Here is a 22,111-nt window from a genome sequence, read left to right as displayed (position 1 = left end):
TTGCAGGTCATTAACATGATTATGACTTTTAGATGTATCCCATTGACTGATGATTGGACTCATGTGTTTGAGATTAACACACAGAAGTGTTTAAGACGTATCTTTTATTAAACATTAAATCTTTCACAGTGCATGGCAAACAGAGGCTGGCATAGTATAAGGGGTCACAGTTGACAAAAATAAGTCAATCAAGAACTGAGAAAGTTACCTATTATAGCCGCTTTCCGACCGGAGGGATTTTTGCAGTTCCTAGAACCCTTTTTTTCTCCTGTTCCGACTGGACCAATTTGGGGATTTTTAAGTCCCTCTGGCCACAGTTCCTGTAACTCTTTCAGCTCCTACTTCAGGGCAGGGTCTTTTCCCTTTCCCCTTTTCCACATAGTGGTGGTTAGATGGCTGTGATTATAATAACAAAAGGTCAGTTCCTATGGCCACTTGGCCAGTGTGAATGCAAATCCGGTTTTGGGGGAGAATATTTAGTAGAATTGTTTAGAAGTGGACTGTTCCTATAACGACGTTCCTGTAACTACTTGGTCGGAAAGAGGCTATTGTCTCACTATGAATTGTTAACTGCCTTGAGCTGTAGCAAAATCAGAAACGTGTGCAGAGCAGTTAAGAGGGGTGAATGTTAAAAACAATAGTTTGCATGCATAGCCTTGGAAGCTTACAATGCCTTTAGTCACATTTACAAAATGGAAGTGTGATCTAACAGCGGACATACATGGTTTTGGAGAAGTAACACATCAACTCTGTACAGTTACAATATTGTGGTTGAGGGGTGTCAATTATCAGTTACACTACACTACACTAACTCTTTTGAGCTAACTTTAAATTCAGCTGAATCTTTTACAGTAAATGCACAACACGTCAGTCTATGTTTCACTTCCTTGTTCAGCCACAGTTCCAAAATTATACTATATTCATCACAGCTATAGAAGTTAAAACCAATGTTTTGAGGAATGCGTCAGGCTGTTTGTTACAATAGTTGTAACATTGCCAAGGAAACCAACGGTGGTCGTGCTCATGTCATACCACCTCACACCTCCTAGGTAGCTGGGTAACGTTTTCAGTACATTGTTACTACAACAAATATGTGTTCGGTTCAAGTTAGTTCAGTGAAATGGCTGAAATAGAATGGCCATTATGCATTTCCTAAGAAAAAGGAACAATTTCTTCAACAAATGTCCATACTTTTGTCCTCTTTTTAGTTTATAGCAGGTCAGATGTGCCTGAGATGACTACAGATGTCCCCTGGAGAGTACGTGCATGCTATTTATACACTTAAACTAAAAATACACCTCTAAGGCACAGTTTTCCTTTGGATTACTTCCATCAAACCCAGTACTGGTTGTCTTTAAGAGTCGGAGTAAGGGACCTAGATCTCAGAGAGGTCCTGAAACCTGCAGTGACGTTACCTCTTTCATTATTGTTATCACCTCTAATATTCCCATCACCACCTGCTCCATCAGCTTCAAATGGCCCCCAGAAGGTCATCCCAGGGGCCAGACTCCTTCTGGGACTTCTGAGTACCCTGGGTGAGGAAGGGCAGCTTACAGGGCACAGCGGGGTGACCACCACGGAGGGCATAGCCACGCTGCGCTCCGCCCGGCCCAGGTAAGGGCTGTCCTCAGTGTGTAACGCCACTGTGGCGAGCTGCTGGAGGAGCCGCAGCCGCGCCTGTTTCTCCTTGCGGCGGCGGAACACCAGAATCAGAATAACGAGGATTATGATGAGGAACAAACAGGCCAGCAGCGGCAGGATAATATGGAGAGGGTCGGAAGCGGGGCGAGGGAGCACCTCAACGTGGACCGGGTGTATGTCAGGAGGGATCGCTGGGCCGTGCTTGTCTGAGACAGAGGGAGTGTGGGGTTGTGGGACATGACTATGACTCCCTGATCTGCCTCCATGACTCCCACTGCTTGTGTGGTTCCCCCAGCGGGTGTTAGGCCTCAACTTGTGCTGAGTCCTGTTGTGGTTCTTATGTGACAAAATGTGGGGGGGCAAACCCACACCAACCTCGGTGAGCGTCGTGGGACCCCCTCGCCCACCTCCTCTTCCGGTAGTAGTCTTATTATGTGTCGGAAGCCAGGTTGTCGTGTGTTCATGACTTGCGCCCTCTGTATTTAAACTGCTCGGACCATGATGCATCTGGTGGTGGGGTAAGATGGTGAAGTGAAGCTCGCCCTTCGCCGGTTGGACGTTTCCAGCCTTCAGCAGGAAGATGAAAGAATCATTGAGAGGTGTGGCAGGGGCGTGGCCTCGAACTGTTGTGAGTGCTGATTTGTTGTCATGCAGCTGGCTGTCACCATCGCTGAGAGTTTCCTCGATGGCGACGCGGCCTTGCACCACATCTCTGAACGTAAACGACGTCAGGACCTGTGATGCTCGGTTAGGGTCATAGGTCATCTGCATACATGCAAACACAGACACAGCGGAAGAGAGAGTGAACTGAAATTAGATGATTAGATTACGAGTAGTCTCGCCTTGCCAGACCTTCCTACACAGTGCTGCGGAGGAGGGTCTGGCTAGTCCACACAGCATTACGGGATGGGAGAAAAACATGCTGTGGTTTACTGGCATTTCTTTAAACCAATCACAATCGTCATGGGTGGCGCTAAGCACCGGACAGAGCCACGGTGCCGCTGCAAAATAGCCTCGGGAAGGAGCTTGTTTTGGTGGAACGTTCAAAAGTTGTTTTAGTCGTGCAACAGAAAACTCAGTTTGAACAGATAGTCTAGCTAGCTGTCTGGATTTACCCTGCAGAGATCTGAGGAGCAGTTAACCCTAGTCCTCAGAAATCAACCGGATTCTAAACACAAAGAAAGCGGAATGTGACGGACATCCGGCCGAAAAGAGTGACATCCGGCAGAATTTCCGGCGGCAACGGAGCAATCCCAGAAGTGGAACGTCGTGGATATAGACTTTTTCTTACTATTTGATTATTGATTGCATCCATACTCAGTATGGCATGTTCGGTTAAACTTTATCATAAGCTTACAATGAACAGCTTTACCTTGACTAGTTTCCCATGTTTTGGTGGAGACAGAACCTCAAAAACAGGGTCGGCTCGGCTGATTCTTGCCAGCTCAGACGCGTCGATCATGGCTTTCCCCAGTTTCACCGCGATACCACTGGGCACTCTCACTGGCTCCCTCAGGTAGATCAGAGCGCGCACAGTTACATTCACCGTCTGTCCTGTTACATTTCCATAGGCCACACCGGGGGACGAGGCTGAAACTGAGACTTGGAAGCTGTCCTCGGATTCGCTGAAATCAGTCATGTGATAGACCACGCGGCCAAACTCCAGGTCCTCATGGGAGAAGGTTGTGACTTCCTGGTCGTTGATAGCAATGCGCCCGTGGCGAGGGTGTGTGGTGACCGTGTAGGTGATGATGGCCTGCGTGCGACTGTTGGTTTGAGCTGCAAACCGGTTGGTTGTCAGGATCACAGCAGTCCTGCCTTGAACCAGTGACAGGCCAGTGTTGTTAACCATGGAGACAGAGGGCTTCATCACCTCCAAACTAAACAGTTTGTAGAGCGGACGATGATGACCGTCGGTTACGTTGAAGTAGAAAACGCCTGTTGAGGGCTCTCCCTGACAGAGGGAACACAGGAAGTTTAATAGCACACTAAAAGACTTCAACACAAAGAATGGAAATCAATGGCTATCTGAAAGTCAGGATAAGTAAATAAAAAAATACCTAAAGACTTAGTCTCGCATTGACAGACCTTTCTCCACAGGAAGGTCTGGTTAGTCTACACAGCTTCCGGGATGGGAGAAAAACGTGCTCTGGTTTATTGGCATTTCTTTAAACCAATCCCAATCCTCTTGGGCGGCGCAATGGCGCCTCTGCAAAATAGCCTTTGGAAGGAACTTGTTTTGGTGGAACATAAGTACGTTCAAAGTTGTTTTAGTCACGCAAGCGAGAACTCAGATTGGACAGATAGTCTAGCTAGCTGTCTGGATTTACCCTGCAGAGATCTGAGGAACAGTTAACCATAGTCCTCAGAAATCGACCGGAGTTTAGAAGGCCAACACAAAGAAAGCGGAAGGTAACGGACATCTGGCCGAAATGAGGGACATCCGGCGGCACCGGAACAATCCCGTAAATGAAACATGGTCGATGTAGACTAGAGTTAACTAGTCTCTCTCCCCTGATTTGCAGGATTTGAACATTTCTGTCTTTGGCGGCCCTTAGTGGCAGCAATGCACTTTTTTCTACAAGCAAAAACCTATGCTATCAGATGCTGTTACACAATTATATAATCACATACAAATTACACACATATGGGCTTCATATGGACAACCCCCCAAACAAAATTCACCTGCTGTATAAAGTGCAGCCGGCCGTGGTTGACGTCGTACTGGGTGAAGGAGGTCACCGGCTCCGGTCTTTCCCCTAGCGTCAGGTAGCCGTTGTTGGGCTTACTGATCACAAGGTAGTGCAGCTCCTCTGGAGGGGTGTCATGATCCTCAACCTGGACATGTAGATTGACAGGATTGCATTTTATAAGACTAAAAAGTAACGTTCACCCAAAGTAAAACATTCATGTTCAAGTATTGTTCCTGCAGGTCTAATAGATCTCAAAAGGAGGAATACTGAGGATCTTCTTACACCACCATTAATAAGAAAAGGCTTCTGTTATTTAAGATACACTTAATCGTGTATACATTTAAAATAGCACTTTGCGTAGAGTAATATTAAAGTAAAATTTAGTTTCCAACGATCGTTAAATAATTGTGAAAATCAGAATGTCAATACTGATTATATAAAACATGTTGAACCATAATTGCGCAGGCCCGAACCACAGTTTCACATGCTCTCTTATTACTGGCTCACCTGCAGGTAGTCTGGTCCTAGTACGACTCTCTCTCCAACTACCACCTTCATACTCCGCGCTCTGCTCCTGATGAGCGGCGGCTGGTCATTGACCGGTGTCACCGCGATGCTGAACGTCTCCGTCACCGCCAGCCTGTCCATGGCACGCCGAGGAGAAACCACATCTAATGGCGAAGGGGAGGATGATAAGGCTGAATAGAGATGGGAAAAGGAGGAGGAATCGGAGGAAAAGGCAGACAAGGAAGAGGAGGAAAGATCCAAAAGAGCCACCCAGGCCCGGAAAGTGAAGCTGTCGCTCGTCGTCTCTGAGTCATCGTGGACGTATGTGATGCCGTACTTGTTTAGGGTGACCTGGGAGAAATCAGGTTGGTTCCTGTGAAAAGAAAAAAAATCTGTACTATTATTTGTATGTATTATTTACTTCATATTTGCAAGGTTGTCTAGTAGTGTTTGGTGGAGTTTTTGTTGAAGTCAGCAGTGAATTTTCAACACATGAAAATACAATATATCCTTTTTTTTTTAAAATCATAATTAGAACATCTGATATATGCAGGTTCCCCTGAAGTGTCATTGTGTTGAAATGATGTGTCTGTGCCTTGGATTTGGTATGACTCATTTTGAGTTTAGTGTTCAGAAGCCAAGCACCTGGTGAGGTTATGTCCTCGTATAGACAGAGTCCCGTGTTGCGGCAGGGAAATCACACGATACAGGATTTGGTGGGCTTTCCGGTGGGGCTCTGGAACCTTCCCAAGGAGATTGGAGGCATCGAGTTTTGACCTGTCAATCGTCACCCTGCCTCCCTCGGCCACCACAGCACCTGAATGAGACATACAAACGCCTCAGTTGGTCCTTTTGAACTTATAGTCTCTCTGGTACAATAAATATCAAAAAAAGAAAGGGAGATTTTTGCACAAAGTCGCACAGTACCTGCGTTGTTCAGTAGTCTGGTCTTGTGTTGAGCGCTGTTGTGATGTTTGTTCGCCTGGTAGGAGATTAGGATGGTGAAGATGTGCGGAGGAAGGAAAGCAGGAGGGGAGGACACGGTGAAAGAGAAAGAGTCTGCTGCCGACCATCCCACTGACTGTGGCTTGTTCTGATCGTACAAGATAACTCCATCATTCACCTGAGGCACGAAGAAAAGACAAATGAGGAAAGGGCATTGTTTAATTTGAGAAATAAACAAAAGGCTTTCTTTTTGAGCAAAACTAAACATACACGTATACACGCACAGTTCCCTACCATGCTTTGTGTGAATGTGGAAATGTTTTGTGTAGAGTTGTCGGGCATACGTCGGACCAGGCTGCCAAGTTTAGGAAGAGTGGTCACTGCAAACACCACCGAGGGGTTTCTTCTGATGTCGCTGACATCGTTGGTTATGGCCTGAAGCTCCAGCTCAGAGATTGGTGTCACAGAGCCTTTAAAAGGCGAAAAAGACACAGTGAGAGAGAGGAGGCAGTGAAAGTTCTTGGTGGAAATGGATTTTCAGTAGAAATCACCATGCTTCCAGTTAAAAGAGCCACAAGAGGGCAGATGGGCTAAGAGCAAGTAAAAAATTGAATAAGCAAGTGAGTGACTTTTTTTCTTAAAAGCATTTAAAAAAAAAAAAGTATATTGTTAAAGATATAAAGAAAAGAAATCAACAACTAAAGTATTAAATGTTCCATACTATCAGAATATCAGCTTCACTTGTGTAACCTTGACCAGAGAGACTACTGATAAGTGAGTATGCTTACAAGTTAGAACCACTTAATTCTTGAATAAAATGGGAAGTGGCCTGGCACTGACTGGGCAGAGACATACTGTAATCTGTTTGTGTAGGCAGACACGTAACGCAGCAACATAATACTTAGACCAGTGATGCCACCCAGTGCCATTGTTATAAAACTGCACTACATTTACTGTAGCTTTCCTTTTCAGATTCCATTTGATCAATAATTACAGGAGGATTGAGACTACAAACTATTAAACATTTCAAACAAAAAATGTGGAAGAAAATGGAAATAATAAATACATTAATGATAATACATTTCTATATAATAAATCTTCTAATGACCCTGAAGAGTGGTCCAAATACCTAGGTTTACAAGTGATAGATTCACAGGCTGGCATCACCAGTTTAGATGTAAAAAAAGCACATGCACTGTACTTGAGCAGGAAAATGCCAGCCTAAGAATCTCTCCTACCACCAGTCACTATACTTTAGTGCAGAGTGTCGCACCAGGTTTTTGATTGTAAAACCTTACCTGGGTAGACCTCCATGGGATGATTTCTCTGCAGGGTGAGGCCCATAGAGTAGGCAGTTGTGCTGAAGATCTGGCGAGGGGTAAAGTTCACGCCGTCGTTCACCTGGAAGTGAAAGCCACCCGATGAAGCACCTACACAAGAACCGAGTCAGCATCAAGAAAACAGAGGGGTTGTTTTTTTTTTCATTTATTCCAGACTAATCATTTGGTCTAAAAGTTTAGAGAAAGATACTACAAATAGCAAAATACACTCACCGCTGTGCACGAACATCAGTTGTCTGGTTTCTATGTGATTCTGGGTGAAGTTCAGGATGTGTCTGGAGGGGGCGCTCTTCAGGGCCAGGTGGCCGTTGCTGGGTGGTGTGATGATGAACTCCAGCCCCTCAGACTCAGGAGTGTCCAAGTCCTCTGCTCTGAGATCATCTTTGGTGATTTCTGTCACTGAACCCACCCACACCTGAGGAAACGAGACAGGAAGGTTATTAACTTTAGCTAGCCTATTAAAAGAATAGTTTTCACTTTTAACGTTTTGGGAAATTCACTTTTTCACTTTGGTGCGAGTTACATGAGAACATCAAACGTACGCTAATGAAACTAGAGCTATTAGGCCATTAGCTTAGCTTAGCTGAGCTTATCGTAGCGTAAAAACTGGAAACAGGGGGAAACAGCTAGCCTGGCATGGTCGAAAGGTAAAGAAATCTGCCTACTAGCTCCTCTAAATTTTTACAAATTGACACATTTTGTTTGTTTAATCTGTACACAAGCAGAAATGTATAATCAACAAGTTGTAGTTTTATTTTATGCTAAGCTAAGCTAATCGCCTGCTGGCTTTACACAGTAGCTTCATATTTATCATACAGACATGAAAGTAGTATCGATCTTCACATCTAAACTCATTTCTCATAAACTACTCTTTTAACTTCAGGTTGTTGTAATAATATCTTCAAGCTTGCACATATTTTCAGTAGCCAATAAAAACTACAATAACCGTAATAATAAAAACAAAATAATACCAAGGCCAAACCATATTACCAATATCGATATAGAGAGTTGAAAAGATTTGATCAAAATATATCCTTCAGTATTATTATTTTTTACATAAACACAAACAAATACACTTGATAAGGATACCTTATATCTGGTAATTAATTATTTATCGGTCTAGTTTGAGATTTTTCCCAATTAAAGGTTTGCCATTTGAGAACTCCATAATCATGTATATTTCCTATTTTGACCGAAAACATGGAAGTAATCCTATCCAGCATCTCTTTACTCAGAAAAGGCGATGCCCTCGTTTGAGCTGAAAATAATCATGAAGTCTACTTCTTATGAACGTCTCCTATGTGTATATATCGTCACTCCCCACCTTCAGACCCTTATTGGTCGTAACAACAGGAGTCTCATCATTGACAGGTATGACACTGATGTGAGCGGTGCAGGGCAGACTGTGCTTCCTGATTTCCGTCTGATTAGCCACAATGGTAAAGTTGTCTCTCAGTGTGTCGCTGCCGTCATGGATATAGGAGATGTACTCACGTTCCACCTGGAGAGAGCGACGCGCGAACATTAAGAGATTGATTCTAACACGGTCCTGCTCAAATAAAAAACTGGCAAAACAACAGTAATATAATATATTGTCACACAAAGATGAGTGTTCCCCATTTAATTTAATGGAAAAATCGATCAGATATTGTGATTTCCAAACTATGAAGCAGTCATTGTCGCAACTCCCTAAGACCAATAAGTCTGATGTTGAAAATGCAGGAACAAAATAGATGGAAGTGTGTCTTTTGACAGAGCTGCAACCATTTCCCAAAGCACGTTAACACTGAAATTATTGCAAAATATCATGCTTGTGCATTGCTAATGAACAAACATTTATTGGATCACACATAAACACTTTTTACAGCATGAATCTTACTAATTACCCCTTTTAAAAAAACAAAAACAAAAAAAAAAACAAAGGTCCAAACCCAAATTTCAAAGATTGTGTGTGTGCTCACTGCTCAGTCAAACCTCAGTGTGAGTGAAAGCAGTGATGGGCATTCCCGGGATCCGGCTATGCTCCAAGTGTCCATGTCGCGGTGGAACGATGACCTGGTACAGGAAGTTCATCCCTGAGAAGTGATGATTGGCCACCTTGATGATGTCGGAAGTCAGCGGCAGGGACGACCCCTCATCAAGGGTCAAGTCAGACACCTACAGACCAGATCACAGTAGGTTTGACGTACTGATTGACGGGTTGAAGAAGTTGGCTAACTGATCAATTGATTCTTCCTTTGTGCAATCCTTTGGTTGGGAAAATTAGTTTTTCTTTTCCTCTTTTCCTTTTCCGAGGTACTCTAACATCTAGACATTCATTCTGTACCTGTAGAGGGAGCAGCATTGGGATGATGTCAATCTCCAGCCTGATAGGTCCGACCTTTGTGAGCCCGTTGGTGGCCTCCAATAGAACAGAGTCGTTGGTGTGTCCTGCAGACTGCTGATGGTAGATGATCATTCCCTGGTTCAGGTCCTCCTGGGTGAAGGAATTAGTTGGCTGCTCTGTGAAGCCCTGCATGGAGGAACGGAGCAGACAAACTCATCAAGTGCTGTGTCAAGTGCTGTGTGAAATCTTTAAAATTTTAAAGCTGCAGTATGCAACTTTTGTGTGCCAGTTTTGCTTTTACTTTGATAGATCAAAGTGGAGAGTCACAGAAAATATGAATGAGTAAGAAGGCTGTAAAATGAGACTCCTTTTCTTGGTTCTACAGTCATGGTAAAGTCACTGAATATGAAAGGGTCACGGGTCACTTATATATAGTTTATAATTATAAGCCACCTCTGCATTGCCCTTTGCACTACAGGGCTTTTTGGTTTGTGGCTTGCAAATTACGTTTGGAAAGAGAATGTCTTATTTAATTAGTCTAACAGTCTCAGTTAAATATAGGATAGTGTAGGCTTGGTTTGATCAGATTCGATTTACAGTGCTGGCATTATCAGCAAACAACTCCACAACTGTCACCACATTTTGATTCAAATGTTGCTACTCTGATTGTTGCACAGAAATATGTGAGATCACATTTACCAACTGAGCACTACCCACTTTAACCAAAGAGAGAAAAGCGAGGACTAAAACATAAATGCAGAAATCTTTCATGTGAAATAGTTTGCAAATAGCTGGTGAACATAGTGGAGCAACTTCCTGCTCCACTTAGTCACGTTTAAACCTACAGTCGGCTGTACTTGATAGAGGCGCTGCTGTTCTCCATTGTTGTTCTTGTGCTTGTCGTTGGGGGGAATCCTCTGAAGGAAGCCCAGGGTGGGATGACTTTGGACAGTAAAAACTATCTCTGAGGGCTGGCTGTCCTCATGAACCACCTGTTCAAACAAACAGAACACATTTACAATGAACTGATATCAGCTAATTGTATCTGTTTAAATATGGAAAATTCATGACAGTTTGTCGAAGTTATTGTTTTTATTGTCATTCGGCGAGAAGTAATTGCTTTGAAGGGTTAACTTGGATAATCTACAGTATGACTAACAAAGCACAGTTAACATACATAACATTCCCACAATATGATCACAGTTACAGACAATAAACAATAAACCTTGATAAACTGCAAAGCCCTAGATGCAAGTAACTTATCTTGTAATATCAGAAAAAAATACAGGCTGTAAAGTGACCCCCTGGTAACCAAGTAGCCGATGAGTCATATATGTACGGTTATTTGCTTACCTCTAAGTGCTCCTTGCTTATGGATACATTCTGTCCCTCCGCCACTACCACTGGACGGTTACTTATGACCGTTGGTGGCCTCTGGTGACTTTCAAGGTAGATTTTTACCATCACTCCAATGTCCAAATGTACCTCCCTTCTCTCTCTGTCCATTCCTCCATCTGTGCTCTTGTCCCTTGCTGTTGTCGTTACGTTGAACCCATCTGACAACTCATGGCTGCTGTCATGGCGATACGCCAGGCGCCCTGCCACCAAATCTTGCTGGGTGAATATTGAAATTGGTTTTGCGCCTGTTACAGTCTCACAACTGCCATTATTAAAGCAGAGCACGCCGTGTTTAGGTGGAAGGAAGACCTCAAATGTCACTTCCTGTGGGTCTCGGATGTCAAGGTTGCTGAAGATGCTGAGGTTAGCAGAGGTCATGGTTGTGAGCCCACCTCGCTTGACCACGATGCCTGTGTTGTTCTCGACCTGAAGGTAAGGATCCTGCGCCATCACCTGCATCAGCCAGTTACACAAAAGAGAGACAGCAGCAGTCAGCGAACACATTGCTAAGATCCCTTTTTTCCACACTAAAAGTAAAATGCCTTATGATTCCAGGAAATAATTTGTAGAAGGATCTTTAATTACCATTTAAAGGAAACCATCACACACAATTTCAACCACTAATAAATGACACCAAAATATAAATATAAAACATCCTTAATGATGATTGCTCCTACTACACATACTTGTTGACCTATTCTTATTATTCCAATGGCTAATCAACTGTGAAATTTACTAAAAATCCATGTAAAATATAAATAACAAATAAAGCCCTAAATACATCATGTGTGAAGACGTTATAATCACCTCCAGCAGCGTTGAAACATAATGTTTCCCATCTGATACGAAAAGCACAAAACGGCCAAAACTCACTCCTCTGTGGACAAACAACACTTTTTTCTGATTGGAGAAAAAATAAGAGAATACAAGACAGAAGAGGAAAAAGCATCAGCAGGCTTTTTAATTAAAAATAACATTTCCAAACTGAAGAAACACCATTATTACAGAGTACAGAGTATCTGAAGGTAAAAGGCTGCTGGATTTCCCGTTTTAAAGTGATTGTCGGATATTCAAGCAGAGTCTGAAACCCCCTCCCTCTTAACCTTTCTTATATTGGAACTGGGGGGCTGCGTCCAATAATTTTTGCATGTTTCCAAAACCGATAATCGGACAGGCACGGCCACTTCATGCATCAATTGGCCAGGTGTGCAGAGGTGAGAAACTCTTTTTTGAACTTCTCTCTCTTGTTTCATTCTTTACGCAACTGCTTCATCACTTTTTGTGTGTACAACCAGGTGCAACACATGAATACCTTTGAGGACAGACTGCCCGAAAGTGTATGCCCTTATCCCCATTTGTATTATTGCAAAAGGACATTTCCTGTGAACTAGTTCGCTCATTAGTGTTACTGGAAAGCTGCAGGGCTTTCAACCTTTTTTGTGATCAGTCAGAAACTGTAGATCACATGAGGGTCATTGTAATTATGACATTATGGACTAACCTTTGACTTTGTGATTCTAAATATTCTTCTAACATCTGGATGATCAATCATTTTCAAAGATAAATTGTGCTGACCTGCTGGAGGTCCCGTTGTGTGAACTCGTACAGCTTGTGACTCGTATCGCTGGCCAGCACCAGCTCTCCCATGGGAATCCCCCTCCGCGTGTACACCAACCAATTGTCCTGAAAGTCTGAGTCGTCGTCCCGGTAACGAATGTCAGTCAACGTCACCAACCTCTGCCCATTGCGAGCGACATGGAAAACTTTATCCACAACCCTGACGGGTCTCTGATCGTTGACGAGCTGCACAGAGATATTAAAGGTGTGCTCTACTATGTTTCTATCCTCCTTCTTGCTGGTGCGTTTGTGCGGTTTGTAAACCATAATTTGAAAATTGAAGGAATCCTGCTTGGTCTCGCTGTCATCATGAACGTACATGATCCTCTCCTCAATGATATCCTGATTGGTGAATGTCACAATGTTGTCGTTAATGGAAGTTGAGTTGGAAAGGTTGATCCTTCTTATCTGCCCGTGCCTAGGGCTCACTGTAATGCTGTAGTGGACCTCCTGGTTACTTGCTGTGTGGGTGAACAGGATTTCTTTGTTGATGACTTTACTTCCTCCTTCCAGGGTTGAAAGGCCTTTGTTTACAACGGTGATGACGGTTGACTCGGCATGGATGTTTATTCTAAAGTCGTAAGTTGTTGAGTTGGCATGCGCTGAAAACACCTGAAAGCTGAACGTGTCTCTTGTGTCATCGTGCAGCATGTTGAGGAGCTCGTACTTCATCAAGCCATCTGTGATATTCTTTTGGCTAAAGGTTGAGTTCCTTACTAGAACTTTGTTGTCCAGGAAAAGCTGCCCTTTATTTGGCACCGTTAGGAGCCTAAAATAGAGGTCACTCTCATTAAGTTTAACACCTTTAGAAATCACATGGAGGTCCTCAGGAGTGACAGCAGCAGTCTGAACACCATTGACTTCCATCTTGCTGCGTGTGACCTTAAACTGGATCCAGTGTACCCTGATTAGGAAAACGACTTCCTTTGCAGCCGTGGAACCGATGCTGATCTTACATTTGAAGTAATCAGTGATGTTGTTCTGAGTCTGAAGGCCATGGTAAGTGCTGAGGTATCGGATCCGTTCTTTTTCGAGAAGCTTCTGAGAGAAGTATGTTGTCCGTTTCCAGTCGCCACTTGAGTGCAACCGCTGGAGCTCACCATATTGTGGCAACTCTGTAACATCATAGCGGATTTTCACTGCCTGATCATCCACATTAACTTGTACTGCAAGGTGAATGGTTGTGATGATGGCAGCCCCGCCTTGGTTCACCTCCAGTCCAGTGCAATTCACCAGTTTGTGTTCGAGTGGCACCGCCATAATCCTCAAAACTACTGTGTTGCTCAACTGTGGAATGGAGATAAAACATCAGACAAAACAGCAGTAAACACCAGAGGTGAGGATAACAGATGAGATGAAGGGAGAAGAAACAAGGGAGGATGCAACAAGAGATGAGGAGAGGAGAATGACGATATTAGAACAGGAGCAGATGGTTTTTCAGTAGTCCACTGTTGTAACATCTAATTTAATGGCAAAAATGTAAAATGGTGTTTGCATGTGCAATAAAACAATCATCGACAAGTCAACGAGACCAAGAGGCTACAGCCATGCCAGTGGCTCAGTGAGGATGTACTGAGGCACAGCAGTGCTTTGAGCTGATGGAATGTCATTAGTTTTGCAGGCAAGTATTGGACAAAAAATATTGACCTGATGATGGCAATATATGGAAAGTTAATGGAACACTTAAGTGATTACAATTCATCCTGAGGGGGATACGAATGTACCAAATTAAATGGCAATCCATTCAATAGTTGTCAAGACATTTCACTTAACCCACAAATGTCAACCTCATGGTGGTGCTAGAGGAAAAGCCAAGGGATCACTGAAGTCATTTAGATTCAACATCTCATTTTGTCGGTACAAAATGTTATGGCAATCCAGTAGCTGTTGAGATATTTCATTGGTTTAGTGAAAACTTTGACCTGCTGGTGGCACTAGATAAAAAAGTTAGAGGATGTGTATCCTCTGGGCACCATGGACACCCATACTAAACTGTATGGCAATCTGTCCAAAACTGAGATATTTCGGTCTGAACCAAAGTCATTTACCAACCAACCATCCAACCGACTAACAGACCGACAGACCAAAAGACATTAGCATGGCTAAAAATGCTCCAACTCTATATCTCACATCCTTTATGTCACAGTTAATGGGTTTATTGCATCTTGGGCACGCTAATACATTACTTACCTTCAGGCCGTCGCTGACTCTGAGTGCCAGCCGAGAGTGGGGGACCCCAGTGTGGACAAAGCTGATCTTACCCCCCTCCAGATCATTGAGAGAGAACAAGTTAATGGCCCTGGAAGATATATGCAATCCTGTTAATTTCTATGTTCTGTTTCCTAACTCTGCTTGTTAGGGTTTGGGCTAGCCCTAACCCTAACTCTGATTTGAAACATTAACCCATCTAATTGCTGCTAGCATGAATTTTGGCTACATAGCGAGGTGCAACAAGGTAACAAAAGTGTCTTAGACTGAATGTGGAATGTGACTAGCATTATCTCTATTCCATTGTTGGCCCAGTATTTATAGATGCTGATGATATTTTTTGCTAACATAAAGAATTGTCGGTTAGTTTAGCTAGTTATGTACCAGCAGATTCAACAAGCAGTTACAGAGAGCCGCAATCTACAATTAGCTTTTGTTCCACTAGCATGCTTTTCACAATGTATTCTTGCATAAAATATTTTGTTTTATCTGAATAAAGATTGTATTATTAATATGTATAATTAATATAATTAACATTTAACAACCAATAGACCACTATGACGATTGCTTGTAAGAAGATTTGCAAGGCACTATAAAGCCCCACAAGCCATAGCACCAACCTGCCAGGGTAATCATGGTGCTCAAGATGTCCAACCTCAGTGTTGAGGTTTCCCAGGGCGCTGAACATCAGCTCTGCAGGACTGCTGTCAGGGTCTGACACTCTCACCACATCTGAAGTCAGCTGGGGACATTGTGGTTGTATTAATTTTCATTTTTTTAAAAAAACACACTTTTCACGTAGCATCCAAGCATTCTGCTTTACCTACCTGTCTTTTGGACTTCTCCAGTAGAGTGAAAAGGTTTCCCTCCGGCAGGCTGAGCACAGGCGCATCATTAGCAGGACTGATGCTGATATCAAATCGATGCAGGCGGTTGCTCTTCAGAAATACAGGAAGCTTCTTCTTACTGCTGGAGAAGACCGAAAACATGAAGAAGTCATATTGGTCCTCTGACCCACTGTGAACGTACATCACCCGACCCTGCCACAGGTCCAGCATACTGAAAGTCCGGTCGACCTCTTCTGCTCCTATCGTGATAGTCCTTTCCTGCCCTTTGCCCGGCATTCCATTGGGGTCAGGACTGAGGTCCAGCCGGAGCTGGCCGTGGACAGGCTGCCCCTCAATGCGGAACATCAACTGGGATGGATGAATGCCCAATTTCCGAAAATCCAGATTCACCTAGAAGGGAGCGCAAATAGGAACTGACTTATATATTGGTGAAAATTACATAACTCTGCATTATTTTTACTGACATTTATGCATACATAACCTGTAAAATAACTAAAAGTGAAAACTAGAAGAACAGATCAGCAGGAGACAACCAGTCCTACCCTAATGTGTTTGGGCTCCAGTGATGCCCAGCCTCCCTCCACAACTTCTAGCTTTCTCAGCATCAGAAAGTTAGGGTTCTTCTTATTGTTGGTAATTGGTCGTGTGGTTGTAACATCAAACTCAGGACGATTTGTTGGGCTAGTGGTGGCCAGTGCATTTGTAGCTTGCCCTCTATTACAACCCACAGTGATGTCCTTGGTTATGGCAGCATGAGGAAGGCCTGTTCTTTGAGTATTCACCCTAATTTCTCGGAGGCAGCCTTTAAAGGAGACTCCCTGCCCAGCCTTTTGCCCCCCAGACACAGCGGACATCAGCCCAGCTCGCTGTGCCTCTCCCTGGGCTTCTTCATCCAGTCCTCCCAGGAAAAGAGGCCCTTTGAGCTGGATAACCTGGAGCTCCAGACTCAGGGTGGCCTTGATCAACTCCTCACCCACCTTTAACTGGACGCTGTTGGGCAGCAGGTGCAGCTGGATGGGGTACCAGGTATGGTTGCTGTGAACATGTGTTAGAGAACGCAGCTCAGTCTTACTGCCCTCTCCATTTCCTACTGTTGCCACCAGGTTACCATCTTTGATCTCTATGGCAACAAACCCTCCCTGGTTACCAGAGCTAAAGAGGACCATGCCATCTTCTTCTCTTGCAGAGGGGTATAATTCACATTCAAACACCCCCTCCTGTGGCCCCTCCCAAGGCGGGAGAGTGATAAATGCTTTAGAGCTGAAAAAGCTGACAGAATCTTCTTCTGTTGCAGAAAACTGTGGACTACAGCCCAGAGATACCTCGTGGACGCTCTTGTACCCAGAATAGGGCCTTAGGCTGGACAACAGGTTATGTTCATTGAACACAACTTCATCTATGCATCCTCTAAACCCAGTGGAGATGTTAAAAAGGTATGGGTGGTTCAGTCCAGCTGCCCCGCCAACAAAAAGCCCATTCTCGACACTGAGCTCCAGATCTGGTCCTGGCATACGGAAGCTGGTATGAAAGTTTCGGTCTAGGGTCATATTGACATTATGGCGGTTGTGTGTCAGCTCTATGGAGTGCCACGCCAGGTCGCTAAGATGGATGCCCTTTTCTGAGCGTAGTGAACGCTCACCTGAGCCCAGGTCCAGACGTACCTGAGGGATGAAGGGGGGAGGCAAGGAAAGAAGAAATAGAAGGTGATAACCAAGACACATGCAATGCAAGACTTTATATTTTTCCTATGCCAAAATACAAACTTTTATTTTTGTTGCAAGAAAAGCAAAAAGCAGGCATAACATGGGGATGAAATCTTGAATGTGCACAAATAAAACAGAATCAGGGGAGTTGTTAACAGAAGATCAAAGAATTATTCTACACAAATGCAGCCAAACTCTTTCAGGAGCAGCTTCTTTGCAACGTACTTGGAGTTTTCATTAAACTATTGCAGTATTCTCTCTAAACCTTGGTCATGAAGGAACTTGTTCTGAAAGTGCCAGGGGGTTATTTGTTTTCTCTCTGCGAGCAATCCGACACCAAGCTGAATGGGTTCAGACTTCTCTCTGTCTCTCCTCAGGATAGTGAATGGCAATATATGAGCCAAAATGGCTCAAGGGAGAAATATTTTCTCTTCTTTTGAAGGTGTGAGGCATTTACTTATTGACTTATTTGTATTCATATTACTTAAATCCAAATGCTCTGTCAATGTCATAACATTTGTGTTCTTTAAAATTAACAATAAACCAGCTTTGCTTGTTGCTTGTGCTTCAGCCTACCTGCAGGCGCCCAGAGATCAGCTCCAGCAGCAAGAAATCTCTGCGTCCAGCTGCCAGAAAGAGCATCCCCGCCTGACTGGAGGTTCGAAATCGTACATGGAGCAACGTCTGAATGGACGCCTCCACTGTCCGCAGGTGGATGTAGCCATCACCGTAGAACGACACTACAACAATGAACAAGAAGACAGGTAATGCAGAATTACGCTGGAGATTTGTTCCATGTTTTTATTTATTTAATAATATTCTCAGTTATATCCGTATACTTAAACACCTAACAAATGAAATAAACATGTGGTGATGAAAGGCATTCTCCCAGCAAAGGCTATTCCATTAATCTGTATTGACTGGCTTGTCAATGTGATGTCTACTCTGAACTTTACACCTATCTGAATTTAATCAATGACAACTAATGCATTCTGGAGTGGGTCATCCTGAAATGTTCTGATGCTAATTAGACTTCGTTGTTGACCTAAATGACGCAGATTGGACATTTAGTTGTACAAACATTACTAAATGACAGAGCTGCTCTGAAAGCACAATGCCATTAGTTGGTGTAAAGCCTGTTTTTTCCCAGCACATGTGACTAACTCGAATTGGGAACCCAGGATCCAAATATAGATACAAATGTGTGAAGGACTACTATTTAAATTCATTAATTTATGACCATGATATTGATATTCTATTGTTATTACATCCTCATGCCAGATATCAACTATGCAGCTATGTGGCCTGTTTGAACTTGGAACTTTAAAACAAGATTAAGTTTACAGCTATGCAAACATCAGCATGCTAACATGCTCACAATAACAATGCTAACCTGTTGAAGTTTATCAGATATACTGTTTATCATGGTCACCATCTTAGTTTAGTGTGTTAGCATGCTAACATTTGCTAATTAGCACTAAACACAATATCCTCTTTCAAATGGGTTTCATGTTCTTTAGCAGTGTTTTTCCCTAGGTCAAATTAATGTTCAATGTCATCTACAGCTTATAGCTCACTACATACTCTTTGAAATTTACGCCTTCATATTTGCAGGCAAGACAGTTTTTTTGCTCGACTGTGATTGAGACATTGATTTCTCCACACTGGCACACTGAACAGATTTTTACCATTCAAACTGCATTTGAAATGCCCAGCTCCCATCATTTCTTTGCTATTTGAACTGTAGCCCTTACCAATGTCTAAAAAAACTCAACACAAGGGTGGACTAGGCCCTTGGGAACATAGGACCCTGGGAACATAGGGACGACCCCGATGTCATTAGTCCTGCAGGTATTTGGTCATAAACCAAGTAAACCAAGTATTTTGACCTGGTTATGACACTAGATGAAATACTAAGGGATCCTTGAAATTATTACAATCAACTTTATCCTGAGTAAAACATAAATGTGTGTTCTAAACAAACCTCATAGTGGTGCTAGAGGCAAAAATAAGGGGTCTCCACAATCATTAGCATACATTATCTGGGAACCATGAATGTCTATATAAATTTGTATGGCAAACTATCTAATAGTGGTCGATATAGTCTGTTCATTGTTAGGCCTAGAGTCACGCGGTGGCAGGCTTTTATCTAAAGCCTTGTACAAATTAGGTTCAACTGATCAACACTTTTTATTCTAGGTGTTTATAATTGTCTTTATATGTAATTGCAATGTACTTGTTTTTAGTAGTGAGGCCAGTGTAGCAACCACTCACATCTGTGAATGACAAAAATGGTAAAACAGTCTTGATTTTAATCGATTTGACCTACAAAGCAGCTGTATAGGAGCACTCTGTTAACATGACTGTCAGTAGGGGTCAACAGAGAGAGAGAGAGAGAGAGAGAGAGAGAGAGAGAGAGAGAGAGAGAGAGAGAGAGAGAGTGTGTGTGTGTGTGTGTGTGGAGGGGGAATGGCTGACACTAAAAATTCCCCAAAGCGCTTTAAACATTACAGCAGTGTGGAGTGGCAGTGAGACTAAACACAAGATAGAAATTAAAGAAGTAGTTCAGTGATTCAAATAAAGAAGCAGAACCGAAAAAAATGAAAAGCGCTAATTGGCCTGAGGGGGTGAAAACCCGAAGCCGAAACTTTTTATGAATGAATTACTCACAAAAGCTGCTGTGTACAGCCATAGACTGTAAAACAAAATACACAAGGTGTACAGCTCAACAATTCTACAGTGTATTTACATGACAGCCAATCATTCACTAGAGCTGGGCAATATATCGATATTATATATCGATATTGTGATATGAGACTAGATATCGTCTTAGATTATGGATATCGTAATATCGTAATATGGCATAAGTGTTGTCTTTTCCGGGTTTTAAAGGCTGCATTACAGTGAAGTGATGTCATTTTCTGATCTTACTGTTGTAACCGTTCTATTATTTGCCTTTACCCACTTAGTCATTATATCCACATTACTGATGATTATTTATCAAAAATCTCATTGTGTAAATATTTTGTGAAAGCACCAATAGTCAACACTACAATATCGTTGCGGTATTGATATCGAGGTATTTGGTCAAAAATATCGTGATATTTGATTTTCTCCATATCGTCCAGCTCTATCATTCACATCACACAGAAAACGTCTAGCAGCAAAACATTTTTTTTTTTTATATTTTACATCCGGTCTTCTGTGCTCCAAATGTTTTTATATTTTATCCTTCATATAATATAATATATATATATATGTATAGTTTGGCATAAATATGGCCTATTATTCACTTGCCTTTTAATCCTTTCGCAACGCTGGTTGTTAAATGCACTGCCTGCTAAAAAATAATTTTATTATCAAGACTATTATTACAGTATGTGTTATAAGACTGGTCCCACTGAGAAGTTCTCAGTCAGCAGGCTGGCCCAGCATGCCACTCTGCATTAGGTTTATAAGCCTGCTGTTAGTATACCCCGTGCCTGTCTATCTCTCTCTAATCTGCCTCTATGATACAAGTGAACATTGGATTATTAGTAATCTTCCTTGAATGTGAATGCAGGTCTGTAATGCACTGTCATGAGCAGGTGTGAGGAGACATGTACGATTATCTCAGGCAATGCTGACGACCATGAAATGCTACTCCTGCACATGCAGCAACTTTTGTTAGGAAATGTTCATATATTAGTGGCAGATATTTGAGACAATGTCCACTTACAGATCTGTGTGTGGAAACAAAATTAGAAACAAATGAATACTGATTTTACAATGTGCCATGGAATGATGTGCAACGGTCAACTTGATAATGATGACACGGTTTTGTTATTTTAAGCAAGTTACATCACTATAGGAAAACTATCTTATAAACCAAACTTTGAACTGTCTAGGAGGGCATTTAGTGAGCAGTGTGACATCAGATCAGGTACCCATGACCCTGTGCAACTGAAGGCATCCATATAATCCCGTATCCAGCAGCATATTGCCATATGTCTACAGACAATATTAGACTGGATTAAACATTAAGCTAAGGAACTTCATCATTTACAACAATACCATTATCTCCTGTGTTAATTGATTAAATCACAATCAGAAAAGGTTGTATTGCCAAGTAAGTAACACTTGGAATTTGCCTTGGTAAATGGTGCATGCATAAACCTATTAAAAGGAAATAAACAATAAATGTAAAAGAAATGATGACATAAACAATATGTACAATAAGAGAAGAAGGCAGTATGGTTTAGTGCAGGACGAGCAAAGATGTTCAGTATGAGCAAAAGTTAAGTACAGTAGCCTATAGTGTGCAATGGACAGGTGGGGTTTACAGCATTACCAGTCACATCATGTTTTACAGCGCTACCAGTTATATCATAGCAATGCAACAAATCGTTCAACTACAATGCTGTAGCATAATCATTCTCAGTTGTAACTTTTGCATCACAGTTAAGAGGAAAAGTAATGTTGTCTCTTCTGCAGTGCCTTACCTCCATAAACGTGTCCTGCAGAAATGAGCAAGAGCAGAAACAGGTCAGCCACAAAACTTCCCATTGTTAATTAGGCCTTTATAATCTAACTTGCATTTAATGAAGAGCAACATCTGGCTGCTTGATTGTACTGTCCATTGTCTTTACTGCACAGCACCAGCCCTCATTTCTACTACTGATAAGTTCCAGACAGCCTGTACTTGCTTTGCTGGTTGTAGTTTACAGCCTTTTAAAAAAATGTACCTGTGTCTGTGAGCAGTGAGGTGAAGCTCCACCCTCTGATCCTCCCCTTGGCTGCTGTAGTGCTTAGTACCAAACATGAACACAGGGGGGAGGTGTCACAACACATACAGAGACAGAAAGGGAGAGAAACAAATGAAAAGAAATGTGCAGAGGCACTTTAC

At 42.6% G+C, this 22,111-nt stretch overlaps 1 protein-coding gene across 1 annotated transcript; it reads right to left on the bottom strand.

Moving 5' to 3' along the window:
- Positions 1–1,104: 1,104 nt before the first annotated feature.
- LOC116048881 (chondroitin sulfate proteoglycan 4-like) lies at positions 1,105–21,955 on the bottom strand. The gene is made up of 22 exons (XM_031298168.2): positions 21,708–21,955; positions 17,803–17,966; positions 16,066–17,184; positions 15,503–15,913; positions 15,296–15,417; positions 14,658–14,766; positions 12,426–13,754; positions 11,658–11,750; positions 10,806–11,303; positions 10,298–10,444; positions 9,453–9,638; positions 9,101–9,283; positions 8,451–8,627; positions 7,340–7,541; positions 7,085–7,216; positions 6,081–6,256; positions 5,769–5,964; positions 5,487–5,658; positions 4,842–5,214; positions 4,327–4,479; positions 3,014–3,595; positions 1,105–2,406 (listed from the first exon to the last, which is right to left on the bottom strand). The coding sequence occupies exons 1-22, from the start codon at positions 21,769–21,771 to the stop codon at positions 1,333–1,335; spliced, it is 7,662 nt and encodes a 2,553-aa protein (XP_031154028.1). The 5' UTR covers positions 21,772–21,955; the 3' UTR covers positions 1,105–1,332.
- Between the last annotated feature and the right edge of the window lie 156 nt (positions 21,956–22,111).

This window comes from Sander lucioperca, chromosome 1 (assembly GCF_008315115.2).
Source record: "Sander lucioperca isolate FBNREF2018 chromosome 1, SLUC_FBN_1.2, whole genome shotgun sequence".
Lineage (NCBI taxonomy): Eukaryota > Metazoa > Chordata > Actinopteri > Perciformes > Percidae > Sander > Sander lucioperca.
Note: the sequence above shows the minus strand (reverse complement) of the source record. Positions and strands in the feature narration are given on the sequence as shown.